We start from the raw sequence: 16,551 nt of genomic DNA, 5'->3' as shown, positions 1-16,551 counted from the left end.
CCTGGCAAAGTCCCCTGGAGTGTCTCCCCCTAGGAAACTCATCCGCCTGTCACGCCTGAAGAATGGGTTTCTCAGGTCAAAAATCTTACTTCAAGGATGCCCTGTGCTGTGGAGCTCCCGTGTAACCCACGTGTGCAGACATCCCGTTTCTAAGGTGTGACGCAGGTGGCCAACTGGACAGCAGGTCCAAAAAAACAACCAATGTGGCTTTTTTCTCTGTGGACCAGAGACATCAGGGAGATACATGACCTTAAGCAATCGATCCACCGTGAACAAGTGACTATTAACTATGGCCAGAAGCGCTTGGGTTTGGGGGATACCGCTGAGATCGTGATCCTTCGTCAGGCTCCAGGAACTCCAAGACTATGGCAAAGGGTCACAATCTCCTGACCAGGGATAAGGTGCCAGATGCAAATGTCCCCAGCCTCGCAGCTCAAAGCTGAAACTGTGTCCACACCACCTCACTGCAGACGCTTAAGTGGGGGCGGGGGGAGGGGGGGGGCGCGGGGCGGGCAGGTTTCTGTCTGTGAAGTTCAGGAGATAGTTTCCTTAAGTGCCAAACAAGTGCTTGCAGGACAGGCCTGCAGAACTCGTGGCCTGAGGTCTGTCTGTGGTACCCAAAGGGAGGCAAGGAAGCCTCAAGACCAGCCTGGAGCCCTGGTCTCTCCGGCCCCAGCCCCTCCTTCCTGTGCCTCTTGTCACTGAAGCACACGCTTCCTCCCAGCAGTGCTGAGCAAGGCTGGGCCTGGATTAGATCTAGTCATGAATGCAGGACCTCGGAAAGTGGAGGGAAGGCAGTCAGCACCCCATGACGGCAGGAGTCCTGGCCTTGCCGTCCCTACTACCCAGGTTTCTCCCTGTTGACAGGTTTATTACTAATAAAATCATAAAACTATAAAGAATCTGCAAAACCTATCAGCCTAGATAGCAGCTTCTTAATTTTCCTTAAGCTGTCCCCTTCCTCTCACCACTTCTCCCAGACCTTCACTCCCCACCCTCTTCAGGACAGGGCTGCCACCCTTGTGTGGCCATTTCTGCATCCGCGTCAGGTGCCCAGCAGTGCAGGCCTTCATCCTGAAGCAGGAAGGACTGATGGATTTGTTGACAATTTGGGGTTAAAATGTCAGCAAAATTGTGAAACTTTGAAATCCCCACTGCCTGTATGTTCCGTTCCTCCGTGCGGGTTCTGCTGGTTCCTGGGAGCTCTCACTTGACAGCAGGAAGCTGGGCTGAGGCTTCAGGCAAGACCTGAGAAGCCAGAGACCCTCAAGGCAAGAGGATAGGTGGCTGGAGAGCCCTCCTCCCGAATGAAGGAGGGCCTTCACCCGCCTGTGAGCCACCCTGTCCAGGATGGTGGCTGCGCTCAGCCCTAAAAGGAGGCCCTGCAGCCACTGCCCCCAAAGGCCTGTGTGCCAGACCCGGGCCAGGACTGCAGCCCGCCCACCTCCTGCCTCTGTTCAAACCCTCACAGGGATTCGGTGAGGTTTTCTTCATCTCTCAAGCTGTGAAGTATTTGTTTACTGGATTCCACTGACCACGCAGCATAAACAAGGTGTCTTTTTAGAAAAAATGATTCCATTTCTCTAGCTCTGTAGTCATGAGGCCACGTGGGGCTGGAACAGATGGGCTCCTCCTGGTCACTGGCATTTCTGTGGGTGAACACCCTGAAAGCCGCCATCCTTTCTGACTGGCTGCTCTGGTCTGAATGCCTGCATCCCCCCAAGCTCCTAGGTTGGAATCTTCACCCCACCGCGATGCTGCTAGGACGTGGGGCCGCGCCCCCAGGGGAGTACCGAGGCCCCGCCCACTTCCTGCTGGGGCGGGGCTTTCCGGCGGGGTGGGCGGGGCTTCCGGCCGCGGGGGCGGGGCTTCCGGCCGCGGGGGCGGGGCGGGCCCGGAAGCCGTGGCGCTGGGACGAGCCGGGCCATGGCTGCGAACCTGAGCCGGAACGGGCCGGCGCTGCAGGAGGCCTACGCGCGCGTGGTCGCCGAGAAGTCCCCGACCGACTGGTGGGCGCCGGGCCGGGGCGGGAGCCGGGGCGGAGCCATGCGGCCGGGGCGGGCGGGCGGGCTGGCGGTCGGGCGGGCTCACCTGTGCACCCACACCTGCGCCGCGCCCGGGAGGGGGTCCGGCGCCGTGCCCGCCGCGTGCGCCCGGGCCCTCCCCACCCCGGCCTGGCTCTCCGGGCCGGACTCCGCGCTCGGCCGCGCTCGGGGGCTGCGCCGGGTTCTGCTTTGCTGCCGGGACCTCCCAGCCCCTGAGAAAGCGGAAGCCACGCCCGGCTTCTTGCAAACGCCGAGTCCCCGGACGGGCCTCCGAGAGCGGCTGGCGGCCCGGCGGGACCGGAGCCCTGCCCGGAGGCGTCCAATAGGGAGGTCGGGGGTTGGGTCCCTGCTCAGTGCACGTAGATGTCAGCACCGCCCTTTCTCCAAGGAGACCCCTTCCTGTGCCGGAGCCCAGGGGAGTGGGCCGCCTGTCGGTGCTGCTGCCGTCCCCCCACCCCCACCCCCACCCCCACCTCCGGTCACTTCCTCTGCGAGGCCGTAGCCTCCTGAGGTCGGGGCTTTATGGCCCTTGGAAGCCTGGTCCGAGTCTCTGGGGTGACTGGGCAGCCCCTTTGCTTAAATGGTTTTCCCGGGCTGGTTCTGAGCCGGTCCGGTCAGAAATGCCAGCTGTGGCGGACTAAGAGGCCCCACTTCGGGGCAGGGCCCGCGGGGTGCAGCTGCGCTGCTGGGACCGGTCTCCACTTGTCAAGTGCTGCTTTCTCCTCGCTGCTTCCCCTGGTGCCCAGCAAAGTGGCTTTCACGCAGCCTGACTTTGCAGCCCTCGCCAGTCCTCCCGGTTAAGGGCGTTGCTCCTTTGCGTGCTCGGGTGCAGCCCTTTCTGACTTACCTAGAGGACTCCTGGGTGTCCCGTGGGCCTTCCAGGTCTCTCTTTATCCTCAGTTTTCTCAGCGACTGTCCCTGGTTTGGGGATGATGTAGTTCAGGGTCCCTCTTCAGGCCTCCCATGTTTCAGCCTTTCCTTGAGCTGCTTCCCAGAGCTGCCTGCAAACCGCCCCCCCGCCCCCCCTCCTCTGAGGGTGCCAAGCTTCCTCTTTCCTCCTAACCCAGTGGTCGGCAAACTGCGGCTCTCGAGTCACATGCGGCTCTTTCGCCCCTTGAGTGTGGCCACGAAGTTTCAATCACACTGTACATGCGCACCCGCACGTGGTATTTTGTGGAAGAGCCACACTCAAGGGGCCGCAGTTTGCTAACCGCTGTCCTAACCAATCAGAGCCCGTCCATCTCACCAGCCTCCTTCCCCACCCCTGGGCTCCAGTGGCTGTGCCCCTGGCCTCTGCCATCATTGTCAGCAGATACTGTGTGGCAAGTCCCCACTCACTGAAATGCTTCCCTGCTGTAACCCTGCAGTGACTGCCGTTGCTCATTCAATAAAGCCCAGACTCCACACCTGGCTGACAGGCCCTGACTGCCCAGCTCCTCACCGCCACTCCCGGGGCCCTTCCTCTTTTTCTCTTCCTCAGACTTGCAGGCTGATCCGTCCTCGGAGCCCTTGCTGTGGCTGCCTCTTCTGCTGGGAGTGCCCCCCTTCCACATCATCCCAGGGACCCCCCCAAAGTTGTTCTCAGTTCCCCAGTGGCCTTTTTGCAGGGGCTTCCTCACTGCCTCGGCCCCGGGCTGCGGTCCCATTTTCCAGCTTCTCCAGACCCACTTGGTTTTGCGTTGCCTTTCTCTTTTCCAGAAGCAGCATGGTGGGCCCTGTCTGTCCCTGGTGCAGGGCTATGGTGTGTGGTCAGTGCTCAGAAGAAGGGTGGAATGAGGGAGACAGGAAAGCTGGTATCAGAGCAAGAAGAGGTGGTCTCCGGTGTGGTTCGCAGCCCTGGGTGATCCTGGGCCAGGCCCTGAGGCCTGTGGGTACATGAGCTCTGCACCTTGGCTCTTTCTCTTGGTTCTCCCTGGTCATTCTTCCCTAGATCACAGCCTGGGTCGGCTCCTGCACCCCCTCCACCTGGCAGTGCTCGTGTTGCTGTGTGTCCCTCTCGGAGGCTTTCTTGTGGCTACATCCCCATCACCAGCAGGCAGCAGGTTCTCAGTGTCTTTGGAAGGGATGACTGGATTATAAGGTGTCCAGTGCCCCATGCTTCATGTGCCATGAACAGGCCAGGACCCCCTCTTTTCATGTTCATCAGAAAGAATCGGGGAATGGAGGAAACGTGGGAATGAGCCTCTGAACTGGAACATCCGAGAATGGCTCAGGCTGGAGCCCAGGGTAGGAAGGAGAGAGGCCAGAGGATGGGGGCAGGCACGGAGCGTGGCTCTTGGGAGCTGCTGCGTCCCTTCTTGGAAGAGCCCGGCTGGGCGGCCATCGCTGTCCCTGCTGCTGGTCTGTGCTCCTGACTTCTGTGGCCTTCAGGGGGAATAGCGTTCTCTCCTCCGTTGGGGAGAGGACATGCTAGACCAGGTCTCCCCATCGACTCGCTGTCGGACAGCACGGCCTGGAGCTGGGCTCCTGCAGTGTTGGTGCTGGTGGCTGCACTACCGGAAAGCCACCTCTTCCAGAAAGTTCTCTGGGAGGTCTACCGCCTGCCAGGTCTTCTTTGTCCCTCTTTCTCTCCGTCCATATTCTTTCTCCTCTCCTGGGAAACTGTTCCTTCCTGGCAGGGTGTCCTCCCTGTCAACCAGATCCCCTGGGCCTGGATCGGATTTCGTTTCCTCTGACTTTCTTGGGTCGAGGCAGCTCTGCCCAGTGGTGTTAGCAAGGCTGTGGGGAGCCGAGCAGGAGCTGACTTGGTTCCCGTCAGACTGATTGCCATGGCGGCTGGCTCAGCAGGCCTGTGCTCTGGCAAGGAGCCTTCCATCTGTATCTCTCATTTAGTAAAATTTACCTTATTTCCTAAACACCTCTGGGCACATGTTTTTAAGCCCAAATCTCTTCCAGAGTTCTTATGAATAATTAGTCTTACAGGATGAAGAGTGGTGTGGGCAGGGTCACCTGTGCAGAGGGAAGACTCTGGTTGGTCTAGACCAGGATTTTTAAAAAGATTCCCAGGTGATTCTAATGTGCAGCCAAGGTTGAGAACCACTGGTCTAGATCTTGCCCCCACAAGGAGCCTGTCCCCTGAGGACCAGGTGCCATGCTGAGTCATGACCCCTGTGGTTTCTGGTGTTGCACATTTTTTTGTCAGGGGAGTCACGACCCAGACAGACCTGCTGCACCAGCCTGCAGGCCCCAGAAGATGGCAGACGTGCCCAGGGGGCAGCACCTTCCCAGGGGCCTGGTGCCAATCCCTCCTTCCTGCTTCTCCTTTGTGCTTTGGGTTCAGGAATGTGCAGGTGTCTTTGTCTTTTCAAATTCACACACCTGGCAGCCAGGCGAGTATTTCACACGTGCATGTGTAAAAAGTTGCCATGACACCTTAGGCTCAGCCTTCCTCAGAGTGGATGTATGCTCCCGTCTTCGGTCCATCGCTCACATGCCCTTATGGTCAGGCAGGCCAGCATCGTTGCAGCTTCAGAGCTGAGAAGGCCACACTTCAGCAGGCACAGTGGGTCACGGTGGGGCCCGTGTTGGCCCACAGAGACGGCCATGCTGAGCTGTCAGGGATGACGGCAGACAGTGCCCTCGGTGCTGGCTACAGAGCCCCCCTGCTTTGTTTCAGGGCTCTGTTTACCTATGAAGGCAACAGCAATGACATCCGTGTGGCTGGCACTGGGGGTGAGTATGGCCAGGGGGATCCAGGGGCTCCCGGAGGGAGGGTGGAGGGAGAGTGGCTGTCAGGGCCCCAGCTCCAGTGGCATCTCGGCCCTCCCAGCAGCAAGAGGGCTTGGGCAGGCAGTGTTGAGGAGTTCTCTGGCCCCTGATCAGGCAGGATGGGGGGGTCTTGGGGTTTCCAGGTAAAAGTAAGCCCTCCTCCATGTTCTTGGCCTGAGGTGCCAGGCAGGGCTGCCCTGTGTTGTAGCTGGGAGAGCTCACGGTGGCCTGGGCTGGAGGTGGAGGAGGAAGAGCAGACGCACTTTTCCCTCCGCCCCATCTGATGGGTCGGGGTGCAACAGTGCCCATGCTCAGCTGGGACGGGGTGACCTGGAAAAGTACTGCTGGCATGCGTGTCCGCGGGCGGTCTTATAAGGAGGTCTCCCCTGGCCAGAGTTGGTGGGAGCAGGGCGAGCTGCAGCCCCCAGAGGTGCCTGGCTTCATGTGCTCGTGGCCAGCTCCCCGACCTGGGCCAGGCACAGCTTTGCCCCCAGCGGCTGGTTCTGAGGATTTGTTGGTAGAGAGCCCCGCCCTCTCTCCAGCACCTTCCCCCCTGCCCTCTTTCCAGAAGGACTGCCACTGCGGTGGCCTCATGCGCTGGGACGCCCGTGGTGCTGGGATGCCACGGGCGACCGTTGCAGGGTTTAGCAGTTGAGCCCCTCTTCACAATCTGGGGAGGTGTGCAAGGCAGGTGAGAGCCGCAAACCCTAGCACATGGTGGGCCTCGGTCTCAGGGTCCAGAGAGAACGTCTTGGGCAGCCCTTCCTGCCCGGTCACTTCCTGTGAGCATCTAAGATTTGAGCTCTGAGGGTCGGTCCTGTCTGCTCACAGCCCTCCGAGGTGGCCCTGTAGTCTGAGCAGCCACATGGGCAGGGCCCTTTGTGGGGTCCAGGAAAGAAGGGAGGTACGGGGAGGGAGAAACATTGACGTGAGAGAGACACATCGATGGGTTGCCTCCTGTACACACCCTGACCAGGGCTGGGGATCGAACCTGCTACACAGGTACATGCCCTTGACCAGGAATCAGATATGTGACCATTTGGTGCACAGGCTGACACTCCAACTGCTGAGCCACACCAGCCAGGGCTCATTTCTATTTTACAAAATGGTGTTTACACTAGTGCGATAAAAGTCACCGGAGTTTCGTCAGCACAGTCCTGCATCCGCCGGCTCGCCCTTCAGGCCAGGATCTTACTCTGATGCAGGAGGCAGCTTGGGCTTCCTTTCCCGATGGGTGGGGTCCTGGGTGGGCGGGGTGCCTGCTGCCTGTGACCCTCCTGTGACTGCTGCAGAGGGGGGCCTGGAGGAGGTGGTGGAGGAGCTCAACAGCGGGAAGGTGATGTACGCGTTCTGCAGGGTGAAGGACCCCAACTCTGGCCTGCCCAAGTTTGTCCTCATCAACTGGGTATGTGAAACCTGGGGCTCAGGTCCTGTCTAGGTGTGACCAGGAAGCTCTCTTTCCCTCCCGCCCTGAGTGATTGGAGCAGAGGAGAGTTCACAGCCGGAGGGCTAGTTCACTGTGGCCCAGAGAAGGCCCCTCACTCCCTCCGAGCCCAGAAATACTCCTGCAGAATGAAGTACCAACAACCACAGGACACCCTGTTCTCGTCCCCTGGGAGCTGAGGGCTTGGAGGAAGGCTGGGGAGGCTCTGCTAGTGCAGGGCGGACTGGTGGGGACAAGGGTTTTCAGTGCCCCTAGTGGAAGCTGCCCCAACAACCTGCCAAGTCCCTAGGAGGGCAGTGGCTTTAGGAAATGGGTAGGTCATGCTGGGTGTGTTGTGTTGCAGACGGGCGAGGGCGTGAACGATGTGCGGAAGGGTGTGTGTGCCAACCACGTCAGCACCATGGCCAGCTTCCTGAAGGTGAGGGCTGTCCCTGCAGGGCCTCAGTTCCTCGGGCCCCGTGTGCATGGAATGAGCGATGGAACCCACAGTCAGAGTTGGAGGTGTGCCCCACGTCCTGCTCTGTCTGGGCCTCGGTGTGACGGAGGCTGCTCAGCGAGTGTGCAGAGGGGCCTGGGGGTGGCTTCAGGGGAGGCGGGGCCCAGGACTACGGGGAGCACAGTGCGGGAGCACCGTGCGGGCAGGAGCTGGTCCTGGCAGGCCTTGCTCCTGCCGGCCTCCTGAGTGCTGTGAACAGGACCCAGCCGTGATGCTGGGATTTGAGGAGGCAGGGGATTGCAGTGCCCACACATGTCCCCTCGATGCACTGGTTCCCATCCGTTTCTGCATGTCAGTCATAAATGGAACCTTGTGTGGTTTCAAAAGCATTTGTTTTTGAGGGTCAGGTGACTGCATTTCCTTGGTCACTAGCAAGGAGACCCGGGACTTCGATTTCCAGTTCTGCCAACACTTCCTCAGATGTGCCTCCATTTCTCCAGCTAGGAGCTGGAAGAGAGGGTCACTGGGTGTTTGGTGACAGGCAGAGGCCAGAGCTGGCTCCTCCGCAGTCAGTGGCCCGTGTCGATGATGTGTGCTGGCTTCTACACGTCTGTCAGGGCTGGTGTCACTGATGAGAAAGAACCCTCTGATGCCTGAGCCATCTGCTCAAGGCAGAGCCACAGGACACGCTTCAGACACGAGGGCCTCACGCACGAGCAAGACAGGGTTCCTGACCTACAGACAGACATGCGGTCTTTCCTGGAACTGCAGCAACTGTTCTCACTGCAGGGCGCCCACGTGACCATCAATGCGAGGGCCGAGGAGGACGTGGAGCCTGAGTGTATCATGCAGAAGGTGGCCAGGGCCTCGGGTGCCAACTACACTTTTCACAGGGAGAATAGCCGCTTCCAGGACATGGGCCCCCAGGCCCCAGTGGTGAGTTGGGCTGGGGCCGTGGGTGCAGGGCATTCCCAGCGACCAGACGGCTGCCTCGACCTCGGCACCTGATCCCTCGGGTTGTCTCCTGCCTGCCTGGTCTCAAGGCCACAGCACCAGTGTGTCCTGTGTGGTGGCTGCCGTGGGGGAACAAGTGGCAGATAGGGCAGGCCCCTCCTAGTCGGGGCAGACGCCTGTGGGCCTGTGGCCTTGGTGCTGGGTGGGGAGCCGAGACCCCTGACAGTAAGCACGGGTCCATAGGGATGTGGTGGGCGCTGCCATGGTGGTCAGCTGTCTGCAGCTGGGGGGCCATCCTCCTAGGAATGGCTCCTGGCTAGAGGTAAGCCCTAGACCTGCCCTGGTTTCACCCACAGGGCCTGGCGTAGCCAGAGACCCACCTGCTGTATGGGCTGCACCTCCCTGCTCAGCAGTGTCCAAGGCCTTCAGGCCAACGTGCTATCAGCCTCCTTCGGGCACTGGGCTGGGGACACTGCGTCTGCCGGGTGCTGTCCTGACAGTCCCTGCCTGGGCCCTGCACTCTGTCCCCGTCCCCGCAGGGCTCCGTGTACCAGAAGACCAATGCCGTGTCAGAGATCAAGAGGTTCGGCAAAGACAGCTTCTGGGCCAAAGCAGAGGTGAGTGCTGCCAGCGCGACAATGATTGCGGGCGTCCAGTGTGCGCCAGGCATGGAATAAGCACGTCACTCTCTCTCTGCCAGTTTTCTCATAACAAGCTCTAAAATAGCCCATGGGCACAGACAGTAGTGTGGTGAAGGCCTGGGGCGGGGGGGGCGGAGGGGAGGGGAGGGGAGGGGAGGGGAGGGGGACAAAGGGGGGACGTCTGTAATACTTTCAACAATAAAGATAAATTAAACAAAAAACTGGTGCAATGTTCTCGTCCGTGCTAACCCCAGGGGTTAGCGGGTTAAGTGAGGAGGCTAGAGTTGCGCTGGGTTGGGCTGAGCACGCTCCCTGCAGGAGGAGGAGGAGCAGCGGCGGGCCCAGGAGAAGCGGCGGGCGGAGCAGGAGCGGCAGCAGCTGGAGCAGGAGCGCCGGGAGCGGGAGCTGCGGGAGGCCGCCCTCCGGGAGCAGCGCTACCAGGAGCAGGGCCAGGAGGCCAGGCAGAGGTGAGCCCCCGGGAGATGGGGCTGCCCGTGGTCAGCAGGCAGAGGCTCAGCGCTGCCCTCTGCCCTCCCAGCAGGAAATCTGAGCAGCAGGAAGTGGTTTCGAGGAGCAGAGAGGAACAGGTGAGGGGTGCTCACACCGGAGGGCCCGTCCCGCACTGGGTGGAGGCCACCCGCTGCGAGCTGCCCTGCAGGTGGGAACCTGGGATGTGTGGGCGCACCTCACCCCGTCCCGGGGAGGCTGTGAGCCCCAGCACTGTGGGAGGAGGGCAGGCTCACGGTTCCCGCTCACCCTGGGGCTGTGCGTGCCCCCAGGAGCCTGGTCAGCAGTCACCTCGGCAGATGTTCATGCAGAAGGAGAGAGCCGTGTCCACCGCATCCACCTCCAGCCCCCAGCCAGGTGAGAGTTCTCTGTGCCTGGCCCTGTCCTGAGCAGGGCTAGGCGAGGGACGTGTAGGGACGAGTAAGCCAGGAGCACCTGTACGTGAGGACAGCATCTGCCCTGACCTCCTGCAGAGCCAGACCTGGAGGAGAGGGGGGGACCTCCAGCCCCGGCCCCATAAGCCCTGGTAGAGATCACACTTGGCTGTCAGCTGGGTTCCAGGGGTTCACAGCAGTCACCTCTCTGGCCCCCAAAGGACACAGGACTAGTCCTCCAGCCAGCTCTCTCGCACTGCGCATGCCCCCAGGGGCTGCAGAGAGAGAGAGTCCCCATCCAGTCCCGGTGGGTGAGCAGGGCCCAGAGAGATCAGGGCCGTGTTCTCCCTGCCGCTGTGAGTCCTGTTCACTGTCAATTTGCAGGCAAACTGCGGAGCCCCTTCCTACAGAGGCAGCTCCCCCAGCCAGAGAGCCCCCTCGGCGGGGAGAGGGCTCACGCCGCCTCAAGGCCCAGCACAGGCAAGGCTCTCGGCCATCCTGGGGGTTGGGGTGGGGGGAGACGGGGTGTCCTCTCCCTCCCCAGGGTCCGAGCCGGCTGCACTGCCCTTGCAGGTGTCTGTGAGGAGCCCGCGCCCCGTGCCCCTGAGTGCCTGGTGCAGGCGGAGGAGGAGGCCCTGTACGAGGAGCCCCCAGAGCAGGAGACCCTCTACGAGGAGCCCCCCACGGTGGGTTCCCTGCACCTGGGTCAGGGCTGCGAGGACCTGGGCCCTGAGACAGCCTCCCCAGCCACACCTGGGAGGCTCACTCCCTTAAATTTGGAGCCGCTTGTGCGATGATAAGCCGTGTGGGAGGTTCTGGGTGGGGAGCACTGTGAGGTCCCCGAGGCCTGGCCTTGGGCACAGACTTCTCTCCGGTCCGGCAGGGGGAGCAGCAGGACACGGGCTCTGTGCGAGTGGACCACTACCCCGGGCTGAGCGGAAAGGGCCTCTGCGCCCGGGCCCTGTACGACTACCAGGCAGGTACCGTGCCAACCCACCCCCCCACAGGCTCCTCAGGGGTCAGCCCCAGGGGTGTCAGAAGACAGGAGGGCGAGAGAGGAGCAGGCCTCTCTGTGGGTCCTAGGCAGCTCTTCATCCACAGCGTGACTCCCCTGTGCCACCCTCGTCGTAGAGCCTGAAGGTGTGACTGAGAGGTGGCTCTGGGGGTGGCCTTGGTGCGGGAGGAAGTGCTGTCTCCAGCCTTTGGCTGGGACGGGCCCAGAGCCAGGCCCTAGGGGAAAGTGTGTAGGGAAAGGCCCCTGGCACAGTGTGGGGACGGGCGGGCGGGTGCCTGGGGCTCCCAGTGCAGCTTCGGGCTCCCCTCCTTTCAGCTGATGAGACCGAGATCTCCTTTGACCCCGAGAACCTCATCACGGGCATCGAGGTGATCGATGAAGGCTGGTGGCGCGGCTACGGGCCCGACGGCCACTTTGGCATGTTTCCTGCCAACTACGTGGAGCTCATTGAGTGAGGCTGCCTGTGGCCTCGTCCCCGCCCCACGTGGCCTTACTGCTGGAGGTGGCAGTGTGACACTGCACCCCATCCTCTTTCTGGCATGGGCCGCAAATGCAGCAATAACCCAGTGGTTCCCACACGCTTCCAGCAGCCCCCACAGCAGGGGCCTCTGCCTTTCCTGTTCCCTGCAGCTCTGAGGGGCGGTGGTTGGGGAGCCGAGTCGTGGACTCGGCGGCTCATGCCCAGTCGGTGCCGGCAGCTCTGCAGCAGCAGCTGGTCTGGGTCTTGCTCCGTGCTCCTGCTCCTCTGTCCCCTGCCTGGCTCTGGGCACTGGGGATGGGACAGCAAGGCCCCTGAGTACCTGGGCGCAGCGGCAAACACATCTGTGCTCTTGCCTGCTGGCCCTGTGGCAACACCTGCCGTCTCCCCCTGTCCCAGACCCCCCCCCCCCCCGCCCCCACCTCTGTTCGTGGAGTCAGCATGCCCACCCAGGCCCCAGCTCCGATGCCGTGACAGCCTGGCGGCCCCGGGTGAGACCCACCTTCCTGGTGTCTGGGAGTGCTGCAGCCACCTGGACGAGGCATAAAGATTAAGATGTGACTGATGTCTCTTTCTCTCTCTCTCTCTCTCTCTCTATCAATAAAAATCAAAAAGGTTTAAGATGTGAGTGAAGTGAGCCTCCTGCACCTGTTCTCTGGGAGGGCTGAGGGCCTGCCTTGTCCCTTCCACAGGGCCTGTGCCCAGGCGGGACCACGTGCGTGTGTGTGTGTGTGCGCGCGCGCGCGCGCGTGTGTGCAGTGAGGCGCCTGGCACCCAGTGACACGGGAGAGTCCACTTCCTGTGTGCCCTGGGTGGAGGCTGTACTGAGGAGCCCCAGGGTGGAAGCAGGTGGCCAGGCTGCAGGCAGGCCTCATTGATTTCTCTCCCACAAAGACGACAGTGCCCCTCACCCCCAGCTTGGAGGCCCCGTGAGTCAGGTGTCCCCAGTTTTGAGGCCATCTGTGGGCGTGTCCCCAGGCAGAGGGACTCGGAGACAGCAGAGGACAAGCATCTAAAGGGAGCCAGCTGGGTCACTTAGACTCCCTAGAGCAGTGATGGCGAGCCTATGACACGCGTGTCAGAGGTGACACGCGAGCTCATTTTTTTGGTTAATTTTTCTTTGTTAAATGGCATTTAAATATATAAAATAAATATCAAAAATAGAAGTCTTTGTCTTACTATGGTTGCAAATATCAAAACATTTCTATATGTGACACGGCACCAGAGCTAAGTTAGGGTTTTTCAAAATGCTGACACGCCAGGCTCAAAAGGTTCGCCATCACTGCCCTAGAGCCATGGTCGGCAAACTGCGGCTCACGAGCCACATGTGGCTCTTTGGCCCCTTGAGTGTGGCTCTTCCTAAGCCTTAGGAGAACCCTAATTAAGTTAATAACAATGTACCTACCTATATAGTTTAAGTTTAAGAAATTTGGCTCTCAAAAGAAATTTCAATCGTAGTGTTGATATTTGGCTCTGTTGACTAATGAGTTTGCCGACCACTGGCTTAGAGCAAACTTACCAAGCGGGTCTTTTGCTTTGGGGGTCACCACAGGGACTTGTTAGAGCCACCTCATGGCCAGGGATGGGGGCCAGGTCCCCACACACAATGGGCTGGGAAGACAGGTGGGGCCAGGCGCCCCTTGGCAGCGTTTGTGCATCTCGGCCCTGAGTGAGCGCTGGGCACGCGGGCCACGCTGGACACGAGGTGGGAGAGATGCCTTTATTGCCAGAGCGGATGCTTCACTTGGCCTTGCCCTGGGCAGCCACAGCCTCCATGGCCTTGCGAACGGTCTCCTCATCGCCCAGGAACCGCATGGGCTTGGTGGGCTTCAGGGCGTGGTCCAGCTCGTACACAATGGGGATCCCCGTGGGCAGGTTCAGCTCCATGATCGCCTGCTCCGACATCCCTGGATGGGAGGAACCAAAGGCCTCAACCCTCCTGGCCTGTCCACCAGCTGCTGACCTTTGCGAGCCACGGCTGGTCGGCCGGCATGGCCTCCCTGCCAACCGCAGGGCTGGAGACATGTGCCTGAGAAGGTCAGAGCAGACCGGAGACGAGGCTACAGAAATCTCCGGCAAAGCCAAGGGCTGTGTCCTGGGCCGGCGCCCGGTCTGGCCCAGTGTGGACTCCGGCCAGATGGCCGACGCTTGGTTCAGTTGGGACATTAGCCATTCGGCTACGGGGAGTGCTAAGCTGGGCTTCCCGAGCAGGGGAGCAGGGGTGCTGCTACACAACACGGGCGAGGGACAGCAGGGGGTCACTGGGGCCGCGGTGGGCAGAGACTCTGCCAGGCAGAAGGCTGTGTTTTCTGAGGAAACTTGACCCGACTGCCTCCCTCCTGCCTCGCAGGCCCAGCCTGGAATAGCTCGCCCTTTGGTATTTCCACCCCCAGGAAGCAAGGAGTCGAGTTCCCAGCAGTGGAGACCCCAGCATGCTCCCAGGATGCTGGCACGAGGGGGCATCGTCTGTCTGCCTGCTGGGCTCAGTAACCACTGAGGGGTCTGCGGGACCTGGCATCCCGGGCAGGACAGGAGCTGGCCAGGCCTCCAGGCCGACCTGTCTGCTCTGGCAGCTGCCCACCACCCCACCTCCTTCCTCTCTTCTTGATCCCAAACTTGAAGGCCATCAGAGGCTAACAGACTGTCCCGCTGTCTGAAACTCCTGGAGGGCCAGGTCCTGTCAGGGTCGTTTGCCAAGGAAGCCCCAGGAGAGCCCCCGTGCGCTTCAGCAGGAGCCTAGCTGTGAGCCTGGGGTCTGCAGGCTGCTGCACACCTGCACCCTTTGAAATGGTCTCACCTCTGCCTGAGTGGGTGGAGCTGGGGCAGGGGCGGGGCTTTGCCCTGGGCCCAGGTCCAGCAGCCAGCAGTACCAGGTGTTGCCCCAGACCAGTGATGGCGAACCTATGACACGCATGTCAGAGGTGACACGCGAGCTCGTTGTTTTGGTTGATTTTTCTTTGTTAAATGGCATTTAAATATATAAAATAAATATCAAAAATAGAAGTCTTTGTTTTACTATGGTTGCAAATATCAAAAAATTTCTATATGTGACACGGCACCAGAGTTAAGTTAGGGTTTTTCAAAATGCTGACACGCCAAGCTCAAAAGGTTCGCCATCACTGCCCCAGAAGGTGGTTGAGGCCCAGCAAGTGACACGACTGGACCAGGGACACACAGCAAAGCAGGGTTTAGAGCCGACAGCCCTGCTTTTCCTGGGCAAGATGCCGCCCCAGCACCCCCACCTGCCCAGGCCTCATGTCCAGGAAGCTGGGTGGCCCGGGGCCTCAGCCCCTGTGCAGGGCCTGGCCTGGGTCAGAGTGGGAGGCCTTTCCACCTCCAGTCTTCAGAAGGAAACAACAGTGTCCCAGGACATGCACAGAAATGCAACCAAAATCCTACAAAGCTGTTTGCTACATGGTTTGCCCAACCCTCCCTGTTCAATTCCATTGGAAAGCCCCTCCTTGGCCCTGAGGCCTGCAGAGCTGCCTCAGCCAGGCAGTGGGCACCTGCTGAAATGCGAGCTGGGCAGGTTCAGGGCCCGGGGTCACTCTCCCACCCCCACCCACGTCCCACGTGAGGTGGGCCTCACCTTCCAGGTGCTTGACGATGCCCCGCAGGCTGTTCCCGTGGGCAGCGATGAGCACCCTCTTGCCGGCCTTGATCTGGGGGGCGATCTCCTCATTCCAGAAGGGCAGGGCCCGGGCGATGGTGTCCTTGAGGCTCTCACAGGTGGGCAGTTCCCCAGGCTTCAGGCCTGCGTACCGGCGCTCCTGGGGGTGTCCACGGCACAGTTCACATCCCCAGCAGCCGGCCCCCCGACCTGGCCACCCCTTCCCAAGGCCCCTGACCCCAGGCTTGCCCTCAGGCACCCTGAGTGGCCCACCTTGCTGATGATGCTGTAGTAAGGGTGCTTCTCGTCCATGGGGGGAGGCGGGATGTCGAAGGAGCGCCTCCAGATCTTCACCTGCTCCTCCCCGTGCTTGGCGGCCGTCTCCGCCTTGTTGAGGCCCGTCAGGCCCCCGTAGTGCCGCTCGTTGAGACGCCAGGTGCGTACCACGGGCAGCCACATCTGGTCCGTGCCTTCCAGGATGGCCCAGAGGGTGCGGATGGCCCGCTTCAGCACCGATGTGTAGCAGATGTCAAACTCCATCTTGGCATCCTTGACGGCCTGGGCCCCCCGCCTGGCCTCCTCGACCCCCTTCTCACTCAGCTCCGCGTCGAACCAGCCGCAGAAGCGGTTCTCCTGGTTCCAGGTGCTCTCGCCATGCCGGACCATCACGAGGCGGTGGGTGGACATGGCTGCGGTGCTGGGGACGGTGGCAGGCTCCCGAGGAGGACAGCTGCCTCTGCCCTGGCACCAGCTTTATAACAGTTCCTCCCCACCCCCACCCGGCCAACTGCCAATCTGCATTCTAGGCCGACAGGCAGCCGCAGGTGGCCAGCAGCAAACTCTCCAACTCTCAGGGGAGGGTGGGCCGAGATGGACTTAAAATAGTTCCACAGCCACTATGTCCAGAGCCCAGGGGGTGTGTGTCGGGGGGGGACACGGCTGCTGGGCAGGGCTGGGAGTGAAGGACGGAAGCCCAGCCTGAGGGGTGGGCACAGCAGAAACAAGGTCTCTCCAGGGACCCTTCCCTCCCAGGGGCCTGGCACATGACACAGACACAAAGTCTCCCCTCCCCCTGCCCCCAGCCCACCCCGGCTTCCTCCTGTCCCTGAGCACAGCTGGGAGCCCACCCGCGTGCTGTGAGGAAGCACCTGGAGTCAAGGGGGCCTGTGCAGGTGTGTGGGCTGTGCATACGGGCCTGTGTGCTGCACTCACGTCTGTGTTGCATGGGCCTGCATGTGTGCATGGGCCTATGTGTGAATGTACACGTGTGTGGACTGTGTTGTTTAAGCCCAAACTTTCCTCATCTTCTGTCTGGATGATCTACCCACTGTGGAGAGGG

At 61.1% G+C, this 16,551-nt stretch overlaps 2 protein-coding genes across 3 annotated transcripts; one reads left to right on the top strand and one right to left on the bottom strand.

The window, feature by feature from the left end:
- The first annotated feature begins 1,885 nt into the window (after positions 1-1,885).
- Positions 1,886-12,230, top strand: DBNL (drebrin like). 2 transcript variants are annotated; one of them, XM_070424910.1, is made up of 13 exons: positions 1,886-2,009; positions 5,662-5,717; positions 7,046-7,158; positions 7,541-7,615; positions 8,423-8,569; positions 9,127-9,204; positions 9,547-9,695; positions 9,770-9,815; positions 10,008-10,092; positions 10,494-10,589; positions 10,683-10,795; positions 10,993-11,089; positions 11,440-12,230. In XM_070424910.1, exons 1-13 carry the CDS (start codon positions 1,927-1,929, stop codon positions 11,577-11,579), a joined length of 1,278 nt encoding a protein of 425 aa, XP_070281011.1. In that variant the 5' UTR covers positions 1,886-1,926; the 3' UTR covers positions 11,580-12,230. The 2 variants fall into 2 exon arrangements, with proteins under 2 accessions (XP_070281011.1, XP_070281010.1); XM_070424909.1 differs by having other exon boundaries at positions 9,767-9,815.
- A 1,078-nt stretch (positions 12,231-13,308) lies between these two features.
- On the bottom strand, positions 13,309-15,947 carry PGAM2 (phosphoglycerate mutase 2). Its single transcript, XM_070425247.1, has 3 exons — positions 15,486-15,947; positions 15,192-15,372; positions 13,309-13,509 (listed from the first exon to the last, which is right to left on the bottom strand). The coding sequence occupies exons 1-3, from the start codon at positions 15,897-15,899 to the stop codon at positions 13,343-13,345; spliced, it is 762 nt and encodes a 253-aa protein (XP_070281348.1). The 5' UTR covers positions 15,900-15,947; the 3' UTR covers positions 13,309-13,342.
- Between the last annotated feature and the right edge of the window lie 604 nt (positions 15,948-16,551).

This window comes from Myotis yumanensis, unplaced genomic scaffold (genome assembly GCF_028538775.1).
Source record: "Myotis yumanensis isolate MYYU_CA2020_CCGP unplaced genomic scaffold, mMyoYum1.0.hap1 SCAF_9, whole genome shotgun sequence".
Classification (NCBI taxonomy): domain Eukaryota; kingdom Metazoa; phylum Chordata; class Mammalia; order Chiroptera; family Vespertilionidae; genus Myotis; species Myotis yumanensis.
Note: the sequence above shows the minus strand (reverse complement) of the source record. Positions and strands in the feature narration are given on the sequence as shown.

Coding starts and splice junctions, on each gene's coding strand:
- DBNL (XM_070424909.1), top strand. CDS start 1,927: ATGGCTGCGAACCTGAGCCGGAACGGGCCGGCGCTGCAGGAGGCCTAC. Junction 2,010..5,661: donor GAGAAGTCCCCGACCGACTG/GTGGGCGCCGGG, acceptor GCTTTGTTTCAG/GGCTCTGTTTACCTATGAAG. Junction 8,570..9,126: donor TGGGCCCCCAGGCCCCAGTG/GTGAGTTGGGCT, acceptor CCGTCCCCGCAG/GGCTCCGTGTACCAGAAGAC.
- PGAM2 (XM_070425247.1), bottom strand. CDS start 15,899: ATGTCCACCCACCGCCTCGTGATGGTCCGGCATGGCGAGAGCACCTGG. Junction 15,373..15,485: donor ACTACAGCATCATCAGCAAG/GTGGGCCACTCA, acceptor GGACACCCCCAG/GAGCGCCGGTACGCAGGCCT. Junction 13,510..15,191: donor CATCGTCAAGCACCTGGAAG/GTGAGGCCCACC, acceptor CCTCCCATCCAG/GGATGTCGGAGCAGGCGATC.